The sequence below is a fragment of the Rana temporaria genome, chromosome 4 (assembly GCF_905171775.1).
Source record: "Rana temporaria chromosome 4, aRanTem1.1, whole genome shotgun sequence".
In the NCBI taxonomy this organism is placed as follows: Eukaryota; Metazoa; Chordata; class Amphibia; order Anura; family Ranidae; genus Rana; species Rana temporaria.
Genome location: NC_053492.1, coordinates 377,170,112 through 377,194,229, shown reverse-complemented (window position 1 = coordinate 377,194,229; position 24,118 = coordinate 377,170,112). Strand labels below are relative to the sequence as shown.

General features: G+C 44.1%; 1 protein-coding gene across 1 annotated transcript in view; it reads right to left on the bottom strand.

Moving 5' to 3' along the window:
* Positions 1-11,992: 11,992 nt before the first annotated feature.
* Positions 11,993-24,118, bottom strand: part of LOC120937625 (cofilin-2-like) — a 44,116-nt gene continuing 31,990 nt past the window's right edge. The window contains exons 3-4 of the mRNA XM_040351003.1: positions 18,251-18,327; positions 11,993-12,223 (exon numbers count right to left, since the gene is read on the bottom strand). Of these exons, the coding sequence (XP_040206937.1) occupies positions 12,114-12,223; positions 18,251-18,327 (187 nt within the window). The 3' untranslated portion in view covers positions 11,993-12,113. The remainder of the gene's footprint in view (positions 12,224-18,250; positions 18,328-24,118) is intronic.

The following is a 24,118-nucleotide window of genomic DNA, read 5'->3' as shown; positions in this document are numbered from 1 at the left end:
AGTATATACTGAGAATATATACTGATGCACAATTGAAAATAGAAATTACTTATTCAGACTTTTTCTACAAGCAAAGTCTCCAGTGTTAATAAAATGACAGTAAACAATATGGGCCAGATCCTCAAAAGAGATACTCCGACTTAAGTGCTGTTCAGTCTGTGTGTAACTTTGGAAACGATCCTCAAAAGACTTTTTCCAAAGTTACACAGAAGATCCGGCATGTGTAATTGATTTACACTGCCTAATTTTAGGATGCAGTACCGCATCCGCCGCTGGGGGCATTTCGAGTCGAAATGCCGTTGCTAGTATGCAAATTAGCACTTAAGGCGATCCACAAAGCTTTCTAGCTTCTTTTTTGCGCCGTAAGTGTTATTTTGCAAGTGTAAAATTAGGGCTCGTTTTACAAAGTGTAAAGTTAGTCACACCTTGTAAAGGCCCATTGCAGCGACGGCATTTGGTATGCTTTCCCGAGGGAGAACTCCACGGCAATTTGTAAAAAACAAAACCGGCATGGGTTCCCCCCCAGGAGCATACCAGGCCCTTAGGTCTGGTATGGGTTGTAAGGGGACCCCCCCTACGCCGAAAAATTGACGTAGGGGGTCCCCCTACAATCCATACCAGACCCGTATCCAAAGCACGCTACCCGGCCGGCCAGGAAGGGAGTGGGGACGAGCGAGCGCCCCCCCCTCCTGAGCCGTGCCAGGCCGCGTGCCCTCAACATGGGGGGGTTGGGTGCTCTGGGGCAGGGGGGCGCACTGCGGGCCCCCCCACCCCAGAGCACCCTGTCCCCATGTTGATGAGGACAGGACCTCTTCCCGACAACCCTTGCCATTGGTTGTCGGGGTCTGCGGGCGGGGGCTTATCGGAATCTGGGAGTCCCCTTTAATAAGGGGGCCCCCAGATACCGGCCCCCCACCCTAAGTGAATGGATATGGGGTACATCGTACCCCTATCCATTCACCTGGAGGCAAAAAGTAAAAGTTAATAAACACACAACACAAGGCTTTTTAAAATATTTTATTATTCTGCTCCGGACACCCCCCCTGTCTTCGTTATTAGCTCAATTACCAGGGGGGGCTTCTTCTTCCGCTCTCCGGGGGTCTTCTCCGCTCTCCGGGGGTCTTCCGCTCTCCGGGGGGGCTTCTCCGGACTCCGGGGGGGCTTCTCCGGACTCCGGGGGGCTTCTTCCATCTTCTCCCCTCTTCCGCTCTTGACTCGGCGAACCCCGGTTCTTCTGCAGCTCTCCGGTGCCTTCTTCTTCAGCGCTGGCTGCCTGCTATGTTTGTGTGTTAGCTCGATTTCAAACAGGCAGCCGGCGCGGTCTTCTGTGGCGTCAGGGTCTTCTGGTCTTCTGTTCTTCCGATGTTGTCTCGTCGCCTGTTGTCGCTGTAATGATGGAAGCGCGCCTTGCATCCCATTTATATAGGCATCACCGTCCCATCATGCTCCGGTAGGTACCCACGTGGTGGGTGCCTACCCACGTGCACCCACCACGTGGGTACCTGCCGGAGCATGATGGGACGGTGATGCCTATATAAATGTGATGCAAGGCGCGCTTCCATCATTACAGCGACAACAGGCGACGAGACAACATCGGAAGAACAGAAGACAAGACCCTGACGTCACAGAAGACCGCGCCGGCTGCCTGTTTGAAATCGAGCTAACACACAAACATAGCAGGCAGCCAGCGCTGAAGAAGAAGGCACCGGAGAGCTGCAGAAGAACCGGGGTTCGCCGAGTCAAGAGCGGAAGAGGGGAGAAGATGGAAGAAGCCCCCCGGAGTCCGGAGAAGCCCCCCCGGAGTCCGGAGAAGACCCCCGGAGAGCGGAAGAAGAAGCCCCCCCTGGTAATTGAGCTAATAACGAAGACAGGGGGGGCGTCCGGAGCAGAATAATAAAATATTTTAAAAAGCCTTGTGTTGTGTGTTTATTAACTTTTACTTTTTGCCTCCAGGTGAATGGATAGGGGTACGATGTACCCCATATCCATTCACTTAGGGTGGGGGGCCGGTATCTGGGGGCCCCCTTATTAAAGGGGACTCCCAGATTCCGATAAGCCTCCGCCCGCAGACCCCGACAACCAATGGCAAGGGTTGTCGGGAAGAGGTCCTGTCCTCATCAACATGGGGACAGGGTGCTCTGGGGTGGGGGGGCCCGCAGTGCGCCCCCCTGCCCCAGAGCACCCAACCCCCCCATGTTGAGGGCACGCGGCCTGGCACGGCTCAGGAGGGGGGGGGGGCGCTCGCTCGTCCCCACTCCCTTCCTGGCCGGCCGGGTAGCGTGCTTTGGATACGGGTCTGGTATGGATTGTAGGGGGACCCCCTACGTCAATTTTTCGGCGTGGGGGGGTCTCCTTACAACCCATGCCAGACCTAAGGACCTGGTATGCTCCTGGGGGGGGAACCCATGCCGGTTTTTTCTTTGAAAATTGGCATGGAGTTCTCCCTCAGGAATGCATGCCGCTGTCATTTTTTTTTCCCCGACGCAACTTTAAGCCGTCGCGATCCTCAAAACTCGGCGTAACGTAACTTCGCGCATGCGCAGTACGGCCGACGCGCATGCGCAGTACGGCCGGCGCGGGAGCGCGCCTCATTTAAATGGGACTCGCCCCATTTGAATAGGAACGCCTTGCGCCGGCGGAATTTTAGTTACACAGCCTGAAATTTCTAGATAAGTGCTTTGTGGATCAGGCACTTAGGTAGAAACTTTAAGCCAGTGTAACTTAAATTGGATTTTTTAAGTTACGTCAGGTTTTTGTGGATCTGGCCCTATATTCTTATTTTTCAGAAGTTACAGTATGTACACATCTACTACTTAAAGTGGTTGTAAACCCCTGATTGTCACTTTTATCTATAGGTAAGCCTAGAATAAGACCTATAGGTAGTGGAAATATTTCCTAAGCGATGCATACTACTAGCCCATTATGCTTTTACTTTCCAGGGCTTACCTCCTCTTTAACCGGTTCCTTACCGAGTCATTGGACGTTATATGACGTCCTGGTTTTTCCAGCCGTCTAGGGGGCGCGCGCATGCCGCATCGCTCGGGACACGGTGCGCGTGCCCGGCGGGCGCGAATCGATGTCCGCCAGGCACCCACGATTGCTCACGATCACAGCAGGACTGTGGATCTGTGTGTGTAAACACACAGATCCATGTCCTGTCAGGGGAGAGGAGACCGATGTGTGTTCCCAGTGCAGAGATACACAGATTGGTCTCCTCCCCTTGTGAGTCCCCTCCCCCTACAGTTAGAATCACTCCCTAGGGAACATATTAACCCCTTGATCGCCCCCTGGTGTTAACCCCTTCCCTGCCAGTCACAGTAATCAGGGCAGTTTTATAGCACTAATCGCTGTATAAATGTGAATAGTGTCAAAATAATATCAAAAGTGTCCGATATGTCCGTCGCAATGTCACAATAAAAATTGCAGATTGCCGTCATTACTAGTAAAAAAAATGGAAATAAATATAAATGCCATAAATCTATCCCCTATTTTGTAGATGCTATAACTTTTGCGAAACCAAATCAATATACGCTTATTTTTATTTATTTTTTACCAAAAATATGTAGAAGAATACATATCGGCCTAAACTCCGGATACAAAACATTTTTGGGGTACAAAAATTGTGATATTTATTAAATCAAAAAGTAAAAAATATTGTGTTTTTTTTTCAAAATTGTCGCTCTTTTTTTGTTTACATAAAGATTTCATTTGGGTACAGTGTTGCGTGACGGCGCAATTGTCATTCAAAGTGCGACAGCGTTGAAAACGAAAAATTGGTCTGGGCAGAAAGGGGGTGAAAATGCCCCGGTATTGAAGTGGTTAAAAGGCCTGTAATCTATTTTTCATGAAGTTGCTACATACTCCGTTTCTCTGTCTCCTTGTAACATCATCCGTGGGTTTTCAAACCTCTTCTTTTCTTCCTTACTTCTGTTTGTTTGAAATGAGCAGTTAAAAAGAAGCATCTGCCAGGAATGAAATCTTTCATTGCATCCAGTCACCAGGGATATTCTAGCAATAAAACTTTCATTGCTAAAAGATCCCTGGTGACTGAACATGATTAACCATTTCATGACTGAAAAATAAGGTCCAAGTTGGAAGTGACGTGTATGATTAACCATTTCATTGCTAGCAGATACCTAGTGGAAATGCATGGTATTTCCACCAGGGAACTGCTAACAATGAAATGGTTAATCATCTTTTTGCTGGGTGCCCAAAGGTCCCAGGTGCTATGATCTGTGGCAGCTGCCATCTCTTTGATTTCGAGGAGTGTAGAGATAAAAGCATAAGTGCTGGGGTCACTTTTGGAGAGGATTAGGGTGGGGTTTTCTAGAAGGGGGGTTTCAGTTCCACCCTCCTTCTAGAACAGGTCCTATCCACTCCAAAAGCACTTATCCTCTTACCCCCACACTCCCCCAAAACACTCCTTTAAGTATATATCTGCTAAACTTGCCCCCCTCACCCCCCTTCCCAGTAATTGTGCCCCCTCTCCTGTAGTCTCCATACATATTGTATTACTACAGACCTCAGATCAGCACGGCACATGGAGAGCAGTGTCCCTCCGCCCTGGCTCCTCCTCCTCTCTATGTATAGGAAAACATTGGCGTCAGTTAAGGGGTACAGTGTGTGACAGGCAGCCAGCGGAGAGATGCAGACTGCCATATAAAGAAAGCATTGCAGTGTGTGGGACCCCAGGCAAGCTGCGGGGCAGGTGTCACTAGCGTGCCCATGCCAGGCAAATCAATGGAGTCAAGTGCTGGAACTTTGGTTCCGCTGTGGGACTCAACCTAGATTCGCTTGGACACTGGGATTTAAATAAAATTTCGGGAAGGGTCCCAGCAAATCCATGACAGTTGGGAGGTATGCCCTTCCTGCTGTCTTGGGCTGCCCCCCACGGTTGCGGAACACCAGGGCCTGGTTTGAAGTGCAACCTTTTTAACCCTGGTAGTTCTGCCACTGCCCCTAGTCTATCTTGAGAGTGAGAAACTATACCCTTTCTTACTATGGGACCATGTAGAGTGAATGTAGCCACCCACAAACAGTCAGATGACCACTGTAAAAAAAAAATTGTAGGAGGTTGGGAGCAGAAGAGGGTACTTTTTGAGGTAAGAATACATACTTAAAAGAATATATTTTTTTAGGCCTCGGTCAAAAGTGATCGTGTGTGGGCCCCATAGGTTATTTAACCATCGGTTAAAAAAAAAGCCAACTTGCTTTAAATTTAACCAATGGATTCCTAACCGATAGGTCAAAACCGATCGTTAGTAGGCACGACCACTGGTTAAAAATCCACGCATGCTCAGAATCAAGTCGACGCATGCTTGGAAGCATTAAACTTAATTTTTTTCAGCACGTTGTTGTGTTTTACGTCATGGCGTTCTGACACGATTGGTTATTTAACCGATGGTGTGTGGGCGCGACGGACCATCAGTCAGCTTCATCGGTTAACCGATGACAACGGTCCTTCAGACCGTTCTCATCGGATGGACTGATCGTGTGTACGAGGCTTTAGATTCAGAATTTCGTGTCGCTTTAACCATCCTTTAAAATTTGCTAAAATTTCGTTTAAATTGCTGGCACATTCCTCAGCCGACCCCAAGACTATATACTCTGTGTGAAGCCTAGGATGGCAAAATGTTTAATCTCCTAGAAATATGCTTGATTAGTGATTAGCAACAGCTGGAGGAAAAGTTGTCGCTCTAATGCAATGTCCTTGCGTAGCAGGTACACATGGGAGAAGGAATGTGTTATTATCAGATTCCCCCTTGTGCCATCTCATAAGCTTTGTAGGGAACAGATGCCTTATGTATTCTGAAGGAAGGAACTATCGACTTTTTTCAATATCACAGGAAGGACTGTATGTATGTCCATATGATGAATGTTTCTATGGCCAGATGACAAGCTTTGGAGCCAGATAGGCTCAGACTGGATTATTGTTGGATTATTGGTAGGTTTAGTGTGAACACCTTTTCATTCCGAACATCACAGAACTTGTAACTGTTTTTACAGAAGACACCCTTGTATCATCACAAATTAAGTTTCTTCAGCATAGGATCATAAGGGTTGACCTTTTAGCTGTTACACAGCTAGCATTCATTCAGCTATGAAGTTGGCATAATATCTTTCATAAGTGAAGGTAAAAGTGACACCACACTCTTCTCAATTCACAAAGCTTTAACAAAGGAATAAGGCTCTCTAATTTAGCCATGTTATTAACATTCAAATCTCATTGGCCTAAAAAATACCTTCACTTTTCAGAAAATAAGTATACTTGTATCCTGTTGCCTTTGTGAATTGTGCCTAATGGGAAAACACTGAACAACAATGTGTAGTATAATGGTTTATTGGTTAGCATTGCCGTTTGTGCTATTAGAATCATTGGTTCAGTTCCCTCTACAGGCAATACGTTCTACAGTTGTTATGTTGTTCCTTTGTTTGTATGATTCTACTCTTTTAAATATTTTTTTAAGTTTTGGAAAGAGTGTGGGGAATAAATGTAATTTCAGGTTTTTAATTTAGAATTTTTCCTCATCTATTGTCACTTCCCAAAATGGCAATTAAAGGTTAATTTTTCACATTTGTGACTTTTTAAATCACAATTAGTGTCTGTGTATAAATAGACAATGCGTTTGTTATCTCTCACATGAATGCACTAAGCAGGCTAGACACTGATCCATGAGGAGGTAGAAAAGAACAGTCAAAAGACCTGCAAGGTAATGAAACTTTACAAAGATGGAAAAGTATATAAAATGATATCTAAATGCTTGAATATGCCAGTCGGTACTGTTCAATCACTTAAGAAGTGGAAATTTGGGGATCTCTTGATACCAAGCCAAGGTCAGGTAGATCAAGAAAGATTTCAGCCACAATTGCCACAGGAACTGTTCAGGATATAAAGAAAAACCCACAGGTAACCTCAGGAGAAATACAGGCTGCTCTGGAAAAAGACAGTGTGGTTGTTTTTAAGGCGCACGATACAATGATACTCGAACAAATAAGAGCTGCAAGTCAAGTTGCCAGAAAGAAGCCTTAACTGTACAAGTTCCACAAAAAGCCTGGTTACAATATGCCCAACAACACCTTGACATACCTCATTGGCTTTTTTTGTGGCATTGGCACAGTAAAGGCTTCCCTCTGGCAGCTCAACCATGCAGCTCTTTTTTGTTCAAGTATTGTTGAATTGTGCTCCTTAAAAACAACCACACCATCTTTTTGAAGAGGAGCCTGTATTTCTCATGCGGTTATTTGTGGGGGTTTCTCTGTATCCTGAGCAATTCTTCCACCAGTTGTGGCTTCAATCTTTTTTGGTCTACCTGACCTTGGCTTGGTATGAAAAGAGCCCCTAGTTTTCCACTTCTTAATAAGTGATTTAACAGTACTGACTGACATATTCAAGGCTTTGTATATCTTTGTATATCCTTTCCCATCTTTGTAAAGTTTTATTGCCTTGTTACGCAGGTCTTTTGACTGTTCTTTTCTACCTCCTCATGGCTCAGTGTCTAGTCTGCTTAGTGCATCCATGTGAGAGCTAACAAACCCATTGAATATTTATACACAGACACTAATTGTGATTTAAAAAGCCACAAATGTGGGGAAATTAACCTTTAATTGCCGTTTTAACCTGTGTGTGCCACCTTCTGTATCTGTACCAAGGCTAAACATTCCAGGGTATGTAAACGTTTTATCAGGGCAATATGATTAAAAAAAGGATCCAAAAAACGATGCGATAATAAATGGCTTCACGTGATTGCTATCCTTAAATAAAATACATTTTTTTTTTGGCATGTTCAGTCATATTTTCAATATTATTGCCAAAATGTCACAACTCCTGCCAGGGTATGCAAACTTTTGAGCATGACTGTAAATCACATTTTCCATGTTTTTTCACCCTAATCTTTGTGTACATGAAAAAGATAAAAAAAAAATAAAATAAATCAAAGTGGCAAAAGAAAAAAAATCAAAATAAATTCATATTTGCTTGATTTTATTTTACTTATAACATTGTATAATTTTGTCAATTTTCAGTAATGTAAAATTATTTAGTTGAAATAATAAGCAGGTTGTATCACCATTCTGTACATTTCATTCATTTAGAAATACAGATTGTAATATTCCCCACATCATACAGTATTGCTATCACAACAGCTGGATATCCTTGAAAGATGAACGTATCAAAGGCAGCCTTACAATGTGGTAACCAAACATAGGAGGTACTACAGCAAGGGAACACGTTAGGACATGTGAGTAGGAGTGTGTAGGTGTAGGAGTCTTTGGTTACTGCTGATCTCAGAGACATCAGCAAGCTTGTACGTGTTGAATAAATGTAGGATATATATATTCCTGAGCAGATATACATATTCCTGGCAGGAATCGCATATACCGTATCCAACTACAGTGATGGGCAGTATTCAGAATAGAAATGGGATATTGGCAATGCTTTAGCTACTCAAACATTCCTTCACTATTAGGAATTTAAGGTTAAGCCTCTAAAAACACAGGTAATATATATTATCTATAAAGTTGATGATTTTATTGACCTATTTAACAGAATAAAAACTGTCAAGCATGTTAAATTATTATTAATGCTTTTGATGTCCTACAATAATGAAATGGTATATAAACAACAGATGCCTAATTTCAACATTTACTTTGCTAGGTCGTTATATATTGATTTTGAATCTTGCCAGCAGGTTATTCCTCATATAAGGTAACATTCAAAATATACTTTCAGTTATTGTACGTTACAAATGGCTTTTCATTTGAAAAGCTTGCCTAGTACATAGGAAAGAGTTTTGTAAAATATAAAAAACTGTACTGTGGTAAAATATTTAAACCAAGCTACTATACATATCATCCTAAGTGGAACTTAACCCCAAAAATAAACTTGTAAGGCCGCGTCTGATGGACCGTTTTCATCGGTCCAAACCGATCGTGTGTGGGCCCCCTCTTTTATTTATCCATCGGTTTAAAAAAAAAGCCAACTTGTTTTAAATTTAACCGATGGATTCCTAACCGATAGAAAAAAAAACGATCGTTTGTAGGCACGTCCACACATGCTCAGAATCAAGTCGACGCATGCTTGGAAGCATTGAACTTCGTTTTTTTCAGCACGTCGTTGTGTTTTAGGTCAACGCGTTCTGACACGATCGTTTTTTTAACCGATGGTGTGTGGGCGCGACGGACCATCAGTCAGCTTCACCGGTTAACCGATGAAAACGGTCCTATAGACCGTTTTCATCGGATGGACCGATCGTGTGTACAGAGCTTGAATGTCAATCAAAGGAATGCATATGAGAATCCCGTGTGAGAATCATGAGAAATAAAGGAATGACCCGGGACAAACAGAGACTTTGTAAGGATGAGGGGTACTCCTGTACCGGCGTCACCAAGGAGTCTTATGTCTAGGGTCACCTTATGTCCGATAGGGCCATAGGGTGACTGAGAAATTATATCCTAAATTACAGGACAGGGGACATCACTGATAGTTCATTGCAGGATCTTGAGATATTGCAAGTTGTTGGTTAATTGTGACCCAACCAGTCAATAGTGACTCATTTCTATGATTAGCCCTGGCTAGTGAGTTGTTAATTGAGTCAGGCTTCTGGAAGACCTTTCATCGTGTGATAACACTGCTTAAAGCCTATTGATGCTCAGAGGTGTGAATACCTTTCTGTCAAGCTGTATGCGGAGACAGAACGTCTGTCTAGGGATGTGGATTGAGAAGAGATCATTGTGTGATGGTGTTTTGTTTGAGTTCTGTTAATGAAGGAATGTGCAGTGATTAGGTCGTGATAATTATAGCCTGGCGCCGAGATGTCTAGAATGTTTAGCAATTAGCCATCTGAAGGTGTATTGAAGCCCCCCAGGGTGTGGGTGGAGATATGATTGTTCCTGTGCCTTGAAAACTGTATAAAAGCTGAGAGTGAACCATTAAAGTTGTCTTCATTTTGAAACCAGAAAGCACAGAGCTGTGTCTCGTCTTATTCTGGGAAATGGGTCCTGTTCGTTTGCCTGATTGTGGAGTGTCGATAAGCTGTCTTGGGTGGAATGGAATATCTTGAACGGATTTAACCCCTGTCCCATTTGGGGTTCCGTTACATATGTGTTTCAGTGTGAGTGGTAATCCTTTTAGAGAGTAGTCGCTACATAGCTTGTGCCCATCCCAAAAATTTCCTTACATCCTGTTCAGGCCACAGCTGAAAAATGTTGGTTTGTGTCTTGGTGACATGGGTGTATCTAAAACCAAAATGTTTTTTAGTTTTGGATAGAGTGATGAGAGGTTGGAACCACTTTTTTTAATGCTTTTGTGGTTTTCATTTTCACCATGTGAGAAAATTAGTGGAAAAAAATAAATTTTGCATTGTCCTTAGAGTACCCCGTACACACGATCGGAATTTCCGAGGGCCTAAAATCTGATGGAATTTTTTGTCGGAATTCCGTTCAAGCTGTCTTGAATACACACTGTAAGACCAAATTCCGACTGTCCAAAATGCGGTGACGTAAAACGCTTCCGAGCATGCGTCGACTTGATTCTGAGCATGCTTGGAATTTTTTCTCTGTCGGAGTTGCACACAGACGATAGGAATTTCCTAAACATGTTCTATTTCTAAACACCGATTACAATTTCCGATGAAAAAAGTCCATCTGACTTTTTTCATCGGAAATTCCAATCGTGTGTACGCGGCATAAGAATAGAGGAGAATTTTTTTAGTGGGGACACTTGATCAAATAGTAACTAAAAGGGATTCCCTTACTTTTGAAAAGATTCCTCTTATTTCCTATTCTGTGTACAAGGCAGGACATGAACAAAAATCTCCCCTTAGACAAAGATGGCAACATGAATTTACATGGGTTTAACCGTTCCATAATCTATCCAAAATTAATTTTGATTAAAGTAGAGTTCCGCCCGCCCCTTTAAAAATGAAAAGTCAGCAGCTACAGTACACATACTGTAGCTGCTGACTTTCAACATTAGGACACTTATCTGTCCTGGAGTCCAGCAATATCGGCACCGAAGCCGATCGGCTGGTCGGGAGCTGCTGCCGCCATGTGGGTAAGGGAACCGGGTAGTGTAGCCTTTCGGCTTCACGGCCGGGTCCTTACCACACATGCGCAAAATGCGTTTCCCTCTCCCACTGGCCCGACAGAAGGGGATGGAGGCCGAGCTGCTGACATAATTTGCCGCAGCCTGGTCTCCCGGAAGTGGGGAAAGGGTACCTGTAAAAAACAGGTACCCGCTCCCCCCTCCCCCTGAAAGGTGGCAAGTGTGGCACTTGTTTTGGGTGGAACTCTGCTTTAAGATATACGCTATTCTGCCCTAACAGAAAACCATTCCTGCCATATTGTGGTACTTCTGGACGTGTACTGTAATTTAAAGGGGTTGTAAAGGTTTGTTTTTTATTTTCTAAATAGGTTCCTTTAAGCCAGTGCATTGTTGGTTCACTTACCTTTTCCTTAGATTTCCCTTCTAAATGTTTTTTTCTTTGTTTTCTTTGTCTGAATTTCTCACTTCCTGTTCCTCCTCAGTAAGCTGTTCTGGCTGACTAACCTCCAGCCAGAGGATGGGTGCAAGCCTACTGAGGAGAAACAGGAAGTGAGAAATTCAGACAAAGAAAAAAAACAAGGGAAATGGAAGGAAAAGGTAAGTAAACCAACAATGCACTAGCTAAAGGAACCTATTTAGAAAATAAAAAAAACAAATATTTACAACCCCTTTAATTTAAAATTCTAAATTTTGAGGTTTAGTTCCACCTGAAATAGTGTTGCTACCATAGGTGTGTGCAGCCTATTGCATTAGGGTGTGCCCCCCAAAGCTCAAACACACTACCGATCACTCACAATGTTCATTTAGAAAGGAAAGGTGCCAGTAAATTACATATTTACCGGCCCCTTCCCCTTCTCATCCTAAAACATCCCGGTAGCAACAGCTGGGGGGATAAGAGAGGAGAGGAGGGAAGCCGATGGAGGAAGGAGGAGGGGGGGGGCCATGGCAGTAGGGGGAATCTGTGCTGCACAAGGTGATTAGGGTGTGCCTAGGCACACCTGGCACACCTTGTGCGCACGCCTATGGTTGCTACATTTGCAAGCTGTCTATGTTACTGGCACTGAACGGCTGTCTACAAGTGTTGACCTTCCAAGGATTTAATTTTGGCACTTGTTAGTTTTTGTGCCAGCTGATCGACTGTAAGGTCATCTTGGCTATGAAGCTCCCACTGTTTGTTCACTCCTAAACACAGAGAAAAATTTTTGTTACCAATGTAAAATAGAACTTTCATAAATATTTAACAATATTAGATCATATGATTCGTTTATATCATAGAAAATAAATTGACTTCCTTTGTGCTAGAATGTAGTACTTACTCATTGCTCTTTTATCTTTCTTTTATTGAATTACTGACAAGTCTGAATTACTACTCCCAGGAAATGATTTGTCTTACTAATTGTAAATTAATAGAAAATTCTGCTTCCTGAGAGGTATTTTTTATTTATTATTGACTGTTATTCGAATTTCTCTGTGTTAATATATCATTGCAAATGTCCTGTCAAAGACTAAAGAAGTCCTGCACTCAAGATGGGCCTCACTCCTTGGAATGTCCCTTTGTGTGCCTCACAATGGTCTCATAAGATATGATAACACTTGGCTATAGGTACATTATCATTATCTGATTGGTTAGCTTTATAATCCATTGATTGGTCAATTTTAGTCAAATATATGTCCATCTAATGCTGTGCTAAAAAAAACAACTAGCAGGATCATAACAGGCAGGGGCAGACTGACCATTCGGGCACTCGGGCACTGCCCGAGGGCCCCATGGCACTAGGGGGCCCCATCAGGGTTGCCAGCCTCAGTAAAACCAACGACAGACCGTATGTAAAAATCTTTTTCTTTTTTTTTTAAATCCCAAGATTATAGCTGCCCCACCTCTCCAGTACCTTTTCGGTGTGTGTATGTGTATTCTGTGTGTATGTATACTGTGTGTGTATATTGTGTGTCTGTGTGTGTATACGGTGTATGTATACTGTATGTGTGTGTGTGTATACTATGTGTGTATATTGTGTGTCTATTCTGTGTATGTATACTGTATGTGTATGTGTATTGTAACGGAATGACCCGGGACACCCAGAGACTTTGTGAGGATGGGGGATACTCCTGTGTCAGCGTCACTGATAACTCTTGGGTCTGAGACCACCCTGTGCCCTTTGGGCATGGGGTGGCAAGTGAATCATAATTCATGTATCACATGAGATGGGACATCACTGATAGTTCGTATTGCAGGATTTTGAGATACTGCAAGATGTTGGCCCAACCAGTCAATAGTGACTCATTCTATGATTAGCCCTGACTAGTGACATGCTAATTGAGTCAGGGCCTGGAAGACATTTCATTGTCGTTGTGTAAAGGTGTTGTAACGGACAGGTGTTAATTGCATAGACTCCTAAGATATTCCATTAACCATTGAATAAGGCCTTTAATTGTGTGATAACACTGTCTAAAACCTATTGATGCTCAGAGGTGTGAATAGGTGTCAAGCTGTATGCGGAGACCGAACGTCTGCCTAGGGAACTCAGTGTGTGATGGGGTTTTGTTTGTTATGCTGTTAATGAAGGAATGTGCAGTGATTAGTCATGATAATTATAGGCCGGCGCCGACACGTCTAGAAGGTTTAGTAATTAGCCTTGGTGTGTGATTAGGGGGGTGGAGATCTCATTGTCCCTTTTGAATACTGTCACATGATTGAAAACTAACTGTATAAAAGCTGAGAAGAAACCATTAAAGTTGACATTACATTTGGAACAAGTACAGAGCTGTGTCTCGTCTTGATTCTGGGCAAATGAAATGGGATTGGGTCCTGTCGGTTGGAGTGTCGATAAGCTGTCTTGGATGTGATGGAAGGTCGTAAACGGTGGTGACCGTTACATGTATGTATACTGTGGGGCAGATCCACAAAACAAGATACAACGGCATCTGGGTTAGATCTGACAGGCGTACGTCTTCGTACGCCTTCGGATCTAAGATGCAATTCTTCGGCGTCCGCTGGGTGGCGTTCGAGTCGTTTTCCTCGTCGAGTATGCAAATTAGCTATTTCCGACGATCCACGAACGTACGAGCGGTCATCGCATTCTTTTACGTCGTCTCTAGTCAGCTTTTTTCGGCGTATAGTTAAAGCTGCTGTTTGGTGGCGTACTCAATGTTAAGTATGGTCGTCGTTCCCGTGTATCATTTAAAAAAAAAAAAATCATTTGCGTAAGTCGTCCGTGAATCGGGCTGGACTTAATTTACGTCCACGTCAAAACAATGACGTCCTTGCATGGCGGGAAATTTAGGGACGGCGCATGCGCAGTTCGTTCGGCGCGGGGACGCGCTTCATTTAAATGAAACACGCCCCCCTACTCGCCGATTTGAATTAGGCGCCGTTACGCCGCGAGAGATACACTACGCCGCCGTAACTTACGGCGCAAATTCTTTCAGGTTTCAAACCAAAAAAAGTAAGTTACGACGGCGTAGCGTATCTCAGATACGCTGCACCGGGGCAGATCTTTGTGGATCTGCCCCTGTGTGTGTATATTGTGTGTCTGTGTATACTGTGTATGTATACTGTGTGTGTATATTGTGTGTCTGTGTATACTGTGTGTCTGTGTATGTATACTGTATGTGTATGTATACTGTGTGTGTATATTGTGTGTCTGTGTGTGTTTATACTGTGTATGTATACTGTATGTGTGTGTGTATACTGTGTGGCCACATAGTCTATTTCCTGGGGGCCCCATAATCTCCCATTGCCCGGGGGCCCCATAATCTCATATTGCTCGGGGGCCCCATAATCTCCTATTGCCTGGGGGCCCCATGAGTTATCAGTCCGCCCTTGATAACAGGCTAAGAAGGAATACAAAGGACCTCAAAGGTATGAAAAAGATTGTGTCTGGAGTTACAATTTAGGTACTGTATATTAAATTCGGCATGGATGGTAGTGGTGGGTTATTGCAGACAGTGCATCCAAGATACATTCTTTTATTGTTTTAATTTGAAAACCCCCACTAAATGATATGGCACAAAACGTTTTACATTTAGTAGAAAAAACCCAGTGCAAACTTAGGTATCTATCTGCAGATTTCCTCCTAGCTCATTGATATAGTGTACTGTATATGTCTAGTACTTGATATACTATATTACCAAAAGTATTGGTACGCCTGCCTTCACACGCACATGAACATTAATGGCATCCCAGTCTTAGTCCAGAAGCTTCAACTCTTCTGGGAAGGCTGTTCACAAGGTTTAGGAGTGTGTCTTATGCCACGTACATACAATCGGAATTTCCAACAAGAAAAGTTCGATGTGAGCTTTTGGTCGGAAATTCCGACTGTGTGTAGGCCCCATCGGACTTTTTCTGTCTGAATTTCCGACAGCAAAAATTTAAGAGCTGGTTCTCAAATTTTCAGACGGGAAAAGTTCTTGTCGGAAATTCTGATCGCCTGTATGCAATTCCGACGCAAAAAAAAACACACATGCTCTGAATCAATTTGACGCATGCTCAGAATCATTGAACTTTTCTCGGCTCGTTGTAGTGTTGTACGTCACCGCGTTCTTGATGGTTGGAATTTCAGACAACATTTGTGCCACCGTGTGTGTGCAACACAAGTTTGAGCCCAAATTCCGTTGGAAAAAATTCCATGGTTCTCTTGTGGGAAATTTTCGATTGTGTGTACGGCATAAGGGAATGTTTGACCCAGTTGCGGTGCGTCCATAAGGGCGCGCGGGTGCCGCCCCCTCTCTCCTGCCACCCCTCTATAAACCAATAGATAAATTTATGCATTGCATGAATCTATCTATGGCCACCGCTGCCACCCCCTGTTCAGGTGCCCGTCCCCTTTTCGGTTGCCAGGAGCCTGAAGTACAGCGGCAGGGTATTTTTTTGAAGCACCTGATTAGAGCCACAGGCTCTAATAGGCGTCAAAAAAGGTGAACAGCAAGCGCCATGCTGGGCGCTCGCAGTTCACTCAGCTTTGTGTTAGGAAAGTGAATAAATATTTGCTTTCCTAACACTGAACTGCCTCTCCGCCAATCAGGTGCTTGGGTCTGTTACCTGTCACCTGATTGGCGGAAATGTCATGCGCTGTGATTTGACGCAGGTGTCCAATCATAGCAGAGGACGGGAAAAGACATTGAGGAGCATGGAGGACACCACCGCCTTGACTCGCTGCCCCACGAGACAGGTTAAGTGCCAGGCGGGTGGGGGGCACACTGGCAGCATTTGATGGGCACATTGTGGGCAATTGATGGCACAGTAATACGAGTTTTTGATAGGTAGATTGGTGGCAATCGATGGCACAGTGGCATCATTTGATGGGCACATTGGCAGACAATTGATGGCACAGTGGCAGCATTTGATGGGCACATTGGCAGCAATTGATGGCACAGTGGCAGCATTTGATGGGCACATTGGAGGCAATTGATGGCACAGTGGCAGCATTTGATGGGCACATTGGCAGTAATTGATGGCACAGTGGCAGCGTTTGATGGGTACATTGGCAGCAATTGATAGCACAGTGGCTGTGTTTGATGGGTACAGTAGCTGTGTTTTATGGGTACAGTGGCGGCAATTGATGGGTACAGTGACTGTGTTTGATGGCACAGTGGCTGCGTTGAATGGCACAAGGCAGCAATTGATGGCACAGTAGCTGCGTTTGATGGCACATTGATGACAATTGATGGGCACAGTAGCTGCATTTGCTGGCACAGTGGTGGCAATTGAGGGGCACAGTAGCTATGTTTGATGGCATAGTATCTGCGTTTGATGAGCACATTGGCCACAATTGATGTTTTTTTTCAGAATTTTTCAGTTTGTTTGCACCTCCTGAAAAATGTTGAGCACCAGCCACCACTGGTTTGACCATTCTTTCAAAAGCACATTTGTGAGGTCAGGCACTGATGAGAAGGCCTGGCTCGCAGTTTCTGCTCTGAATCATCGCAAAGGTGTTTAGGGTTGAGGTCAGGACTCTGTGCAGGTCAGTCAAGTTCCTCCATCCCAAACTCGTTCACCCATGTCTTTATGGGCTTTTTTTGTGCACTGGTCCAATGTATTTGGTGGAGGGGGAACTATGGTGTGGGGTTGTTTTTTAGGGGTTGGGCTTGGCCCCTTATTTGCAGTGAAAAGAACTCTTAAGGTGTGGGAACAGTTTGGGGGTGGCCACTTCCTGTTCCAACATGACTGTGCACCAATACACAAAGCAAGGTTCATAAAGACATGGATTAACGAGTTTGGGGTGGAGGAACTTAAATGGCCTGACCTCACAAATGCGCTTCTGGAAGAATAGTCAAACATTTTCCATAGACACATTCCTAAACCTTGTGGACAGCCTTCCCAGAAGAGTTGAAGCTGTTATAGCTGCAAAAGGTGGACCAACTCAATATTGGACTAAGACTGGGATTCCATTAAAGTTCATATGTGTGTGTAAAGGCAGGAGTACCAATACTTTCCGAGCCATTCTAGCTGGGGGCTAGTCAGCCAAAACAGCTTACTGAGGAGGAACAGGAAGTGATAAATTCAAAGAAAAAAAAAACATTTAGAAGGAAAATAAAAGGAAAACGTAAGGCCCCTTTCACACTGGAGCGGTGCGCTAGCAGGACCACTCCAAAAGTCCTGCTAGCCGCATCTTTGAAGTGGTGGATGAGCGGGGTGTTTACCGCTCCTCCACCGCTTCTTCCCATTGAAAGCAATGGGAAACCGCAGCTATACCGCCGGCAATGCGCCTCTGCTCGGGCTTTCACATTGGGATTGCAGATGAGGCTTCTTTCAGGCGCTTTATAGTCTCTTTTTTTAACGCTAAAACCCCTTTCACACTGGGGCGTTTTTCAGGCGCTCGTGCTTTCACATTGGGATGCAGCTTCTTTCAGGCGCTTTTTTTAACGCTAAAGCGCCTAAAAAACGCCCAAGTGTGAAACGCTTAAGCTCCTGAGGAGAATTTCCTTGCATAGTGCAAATGCACTTCTTGCAAAGTGAACAGTCTATTTGCTTTTAGTAAATCAAGCCCTCTGTGTCACCGTCAATCACATAGACAGGAAAGTTGGACACTGACCCTTGTTCTGTCTAACAAAAAGTCAGGAACAGGAAGTGGGTAGATTTTCCTTTACTTCCTGTTATGTCAGGATGAGCAGAGCAATAAAAAAATGACAAACGTTCTAACCCTCTAATTTAATTTGAGTTGGGTTTTACATATAAGTATGACATCCCATGTAATCCGATTCCCTTTGTACCTGAGAATGCATTTTTCATGTAGTTTTTTGAGCTTGCAAATAATAGCTTCTGCTTAATAGGTGCATCGTCTGGAGCCCTGTAGATATATAAAATATATTACTAAATAATAATCACCCATAACGTAAATGTCAGAAAATCTAAACATTGGTGAAAATGTTCAAACAATATGTGTCATGTGGCATCAAAATTTGTGCTTTCCCATGCAGAGAAAATTTTTTTTTTACTCTTTCCCACTATGTCTAATGCCGCGTACACACGATCGGAAATTCCGACAAGAAAACCGTGGATTTTTTTCAGACTGAATTTTGGCTCAAACTTGTGTTGCATATACACGGTCACACAAAATTCTGACCGCCAAGAACGTGGTGACGTACAACACTACAACGAGCCGAGAAAAATGAAGTTCAATGCTTCCGAGCATGCGTTGACTTGATTCCGAGAATGCGTGTTTTTTTGGTGCGTCGGAATTGTATACAGACGATCGGAATTTCTGACAAGAACTTTTCTTGTCGGAAAATTTGAGAACCAGCTCTCAAATTTTTGTTGTCAGGAAATTCCGACAGAAAAAGTCAGATGGAGCCTACACACGGTTGGAATTTCCGACCAAAAGCTCCCATCAAACTTTTCTTGTCGGAAATTCCGACCGTGTGTACGTGGCATAAAACTAAAACAAATGCTTTCAGCATACTGCTGTCTGTATAAGGACACAGCATCTCAGACCTGGTGATTACCATACAATGTAGTTCCAACATTTAGTGCAGTGAAAATTCTTCACTACAAATCCAAACATGCCAAAATCGCTATATTGAATTTACATTTTACAACTTTAAGAATAGTAAATAAGTTTAAGATCACCCCAATGATCAATTGAGATAAAGATTGAGGGTTAAAGGGTCTGAAAATTTACCAGCAAATAGCACAAAGACTTCTGCTCCTGAAGGTGTTATCTGAAATTGTTGTACTGTCCACCAGTAATGTTTGCCTTGTCCTCCTTTTTCTTATTTTCGGAGTTTAAAAACAGGTTTTTAGTCTTCCACAAATAAAAAATGTAATAATATAAATCAGGGCTTGACAAACTTGCTTGAAATCTAGGAGCCAGCTAAAAAAGTTAGGAGCCAGGAACGCGCCCTGTCCCACCGAGCTCACGCGCAGAAGCGAACGCATAAGTGAGTAGCGCCTGCATATGAAAGCGGTGTTCAAACCACACCTGTGAGATATCGCCATGATTGGTAGAGTGAGAGCAATAATTATAGCCCAAGACCTCCCCTGTAACTCAGAACATGTAACCTGTAGAATTTTTTAAACGTCGCCTATGGAGATTTTAAAGGGTAAAAGTTTGTCGCCATTCCATGAACGGACACAATTTTTAAGCGTGACATGTTGGGTATCAATTTACTCGGCGTAACATTATCTTTCTCAATATTAAAAACAAAATGGGTTAACTTTACTGTTGTCTTATTTTTTTATTAAAAAAAAGTGTATTTTTTCCCAAAAAAGTGCGCTTGGAAGACTGCTGCTCAAATACCGTGTGACAGAAAGTATTGCAACAACCGCAATTTTATTCTCTAGGGTGTTAGGATAAAAAATATATATATATAATGTTTGGGGGTTATAAGGGAAGGAGATGGGCGGGCAATGAAAACAGGCAGGGAAGCTCCATTAGCATTGCTGGTTGTCTTGTCATACCAACGGCCACCACAAGAGGGCCACAGATTCCAGAAAGAAGCATAGGACTGCAGAAGGCCGCAAAGCCGTGCCCTCAGTTACCGCCGGAGCGGCCCGGCGCGATCGCACGTGCGGGGGGTGGTGCGCACGAAGACAGGGTACCCCAGCTGTGCCACCCCAGGTGCCAGGTCGCTAATTCTGGTCGCAATTGCGACCTGGAGCCTGGGGTTTGTCGAGCCCTGATATAAATGATTTATGGACAGCAAAACGTACATGATATCTGTCATAAAACCAGCAATATCTGTTGAAAATAAACGTTTATTTTTATTATATTCTGTGTTCCCACATCATGAAATATTTAAATGATTTCAGTCGGTTTGGCTTTAATAGAGGTATACTGCCCTTGCATGAGAAATCTTTTACTTGTCCTCACACAATATTCATTAAGACGCTATTCAAGGCTATGTTAATGTCTGGGTTGGTAGGCAGGAGCACAGCATTGCCCAACTTGCTTGTATTACAAGTAAGTGCATTGGACAATACTAGTGGCGGCTGGTGGTATATTTTTTTGGGGTGGGCGGCAAACAGGGCACAGCCAGCCACACCCCCCGGTCGGGTCACCCTTAACACTTACCCCTGGCAGCGCTTCCCCCCGGAGATGGGCAGCCGGCTTCCCCTGCATCTCCTCCTAGGCATCACGGCAGTGTCCTTGCAGTGCATCTCCTCCTCGGCATCACGACGTTGTCCTCGCTGTGCGTTTCCTCCCTCCTCGTACCTTGGCCAATAGGGTAGCTCCTCCTTTTGGCCAATTGGGAAATAGGCCCAGGAGGCAGAATCAGTGTGACAATAGCAAAAATTTAATCGCTTTTGTCACACAACTGGATGTGCTTTGGGCGCAGTGCTCTGTGCCCCAAGCCCACCCCTTTTTGAAGCCTATTAGAGCCTCTGGCTCTAATCACATGCTTAAAAAATAAAAATCACCCATTGGAATCCTTGCCTTGCATGCAGATCAAGGGGCCGGATGCATGGAGAGGGGGGGGGGGGGCGCCACTGGCCAATACCCAAATACCCAAAAGGTAATTTTTCAAGTCCCTAAAGCTCACTATGCATGCAGGTAAAATCTTACTGTACAATAGTTGTATCAACTGCTTCACATTCACCGAATCTATGTAATGTTAGAACTTACCTAAACTAACCAAACTAATCAATTTGTATGCAATCAGACCCTTACACTACATAATTGTTGGTAGATCTAAAGATAACCATATTGTCAGATTGTAACAAGAGTGATGATGTGAGGCAAGGGACTCTAGGATCACCAGTAGGGATGAACCCCCCCGTTCGGTTCGCACCAGAAACTTCGAACGGACCGACCGTTCGCGCGAACATTTAGAACCCCATTGACGTCTATGGGACTCGAACGTTCAAATTCAAAAGTGCTAATTTTAAAGCCTAATATGCAAGTTATTGTCGTAAAACGTCTTTGAGAACCCGGATGTTGCCCCAGGGAACATGTATCAATGGAAAAAGTTTTAAAAACGGTCGTTTAAATATCGTACCTGCTGGGTGTCTATAGTATGCCTGTGAAGTGGCACGTGTTTAGAACTGTCCCTGCACAAAATGAGATTACTATAAGAAAAAAGTAATTTAAAACTGCTTGCGGCTTTAATGTAATGTCTTGTCCCTGCAATATGGATGAAAGTCATTGAGAAAAATAGCACAGACACAGACACTACACACACCACGTAGCTTTAGGTGCACACTACAGAGGACGCGGGTAGTACACACTATGTAGCTTTAGGTACACACTGCAGAGGACACGGACAGTACACACCACGTAGCTTTAGGTGCACACTGCAGAGGACAAAGGCAGTACACACCACGTAGCTTTAGATGCACACTGCAGACGACACGGGCAGTACACACACCATGTAGCTTTAGGAGTATACTGCAGAGGACACAGGCAGTACACACCACGTAGCTTTAGGTGCACACTGCAGAAGACACAGGCAGTACACCACGTGAGAATACTGCAGCTAGCACAATCACCTGCCTGCCAGTAAATTAGGAAATGCAGATCTAGCTAAACTATACAGTGTATAAATATATATACAACACCTGGGATGCATATATATCCTCTACACACTGTGGGCCGGATTCAGATAGGAGATACGACGGCGTATCTCCAGATACGCCGTTGTATCTCTGAGTGCGGGCCATCGTATCTATGCACCTGATTCAGAGAATCAGTTACGCATAGATTTCCCTAAGATCCGACCGGCGTAAGTGTCTTACACCGTCGTATCTTAGGCTGCATATTTACACTGGCCGCTCGGTGGCGCTTCTGTATAGTTACGCGATAAATATGTTAATTAGGTAGATACGCCGATTCAGAAACGTACGTCCGGCCGGCGCATCTTTTTACGTCGTTTACGTTAGGCTTTTTCCGGCGTAAAGTTACCCCTGCTATATGAGGGGTATCCTATGTTAAGTATGGACGTCGTTCCCGCGTCGAGTTTTGAAAATTTTACGTCGTTTGCGTAAGTCGTTCGTGAATGGGGCTGGACGTCATTTACGTTCACGTCGAAACCAATACGTCCTTGCGGCGTACTTTGGAGCAATGCACACTGGGAAATTCCACAGACGGCGCATGCGCCGTTCATGAAAAACGTCAAATACGTGGGGTCACAGTGCATTTGCATAAAACACGCCCACATCATCCCCATTTGAATTAGACGGCCTTACGCCGCCACACATACGTTACGCCGCCGTAACTAAGGGCGCAAGTTGTTTCTGCATACAGAACTTGCGCCCTAAGTTACGGCGGCGTACCGTATCTGCGATACGTTACACCCGCCCATAGATAGAGCATTCTATCGGAATCCGGGCCTGTAACTTTAATTGACTAGCCTGCCTGCCTGCCTGCTCTATCTACCTACTAAAAATGACACTCTCTCTCTCTATCTCTCTGTCTTCTCTCTTTTAACCACCGCAACACACTACACAAGGCCGACCTGCAGGCGGCCTTTTATAGTGTGGGGCATGTACTAAACCTCCTGAGCCATAATTGGCCAAAGCCACCCTGGCTTTGGCCAATTATGGCTCTCCGTTTATTGCAAGCTGTGATTGGCCAAGCATGCGGGTCATAGTGCATGCTTGGCCAATCATCAGCCAGCATTGCACTGTGCACAATGCCGCAGTGAATTATGGGCCGTGAAACGCAACTCAAATTTGGCGTGAACGGCCCAAAACGTTCGTAATTCAACAAAACGATCGAACATACGATGTTCGAGTCGAACATGAGTTTGACTCGAATACGAAGCTCATCCCTAATCACCAGGAGGTGCATTGTATGGTCACCAGATTACAGGTAAATGAGAGTGGGGTATACTGGTACAGTATTGCAATGCCTGGATGAAAAACTCAACCCCTACTAACCCACATACTATGGTGGCTCTAAGCATCTTAATGTTTAATTTTCATTGTTGACTAGTCTTTAATCTTTTCATGTCAGAATACAACTGTCAAAAGAGCATGACTTTTTATCTACATTGGTCTTCCACTGCATTATCGCATCCAGTGATGTCACTGGTGCAGCAGTAGAGGTATAATTTATTGACTACTCCTCTAATGGTTTTATTCAGGCTTTCTTCCCATGTGGGTAGGGCTATGCTTGTGTGATAAAAATAGTGTACTGTGTTGCCAGGGTAAAGTGTGTGTTACTTATTGTATTGTGAGTGAAACTGAACTGTTGAGGTAGGAAGAAGGGTGGATTCTACAATAGGAAGGACTGTGTGAAAAGTCACAGGGGTTGTGTCTATACTCTTGGTTAGGGATGAGCTTCGAGTTCGAGTCGAACTCATGTTCGACTCGAACATTGCCTGTTTGCCTGTTCGGCGAACAACTAACAGTTTGGGGTGTTCGCGGCAAATTCGAAAAGCCACGGAACACTCTGTTAAAGTCTATGAGAGAAATCTAAAGTGCTAATTTTAAAGGCTAATATGCAAGTTATTGTCCTAAAAAGTGTTTGGGGACCTGGGTCCTGCCCCAGGGGACATGTATCAATGCAATTTTTTTTTTTAAAACTGACATTTATTCGGGAGCAGTGATTTTAATAATGCTTAGAGTGAAACGATAAAAGTGAAATATTCCTTTAAATTTCATACCATGGGGGGGTGTAAAGTAAGCATGTGAAAAAGCGC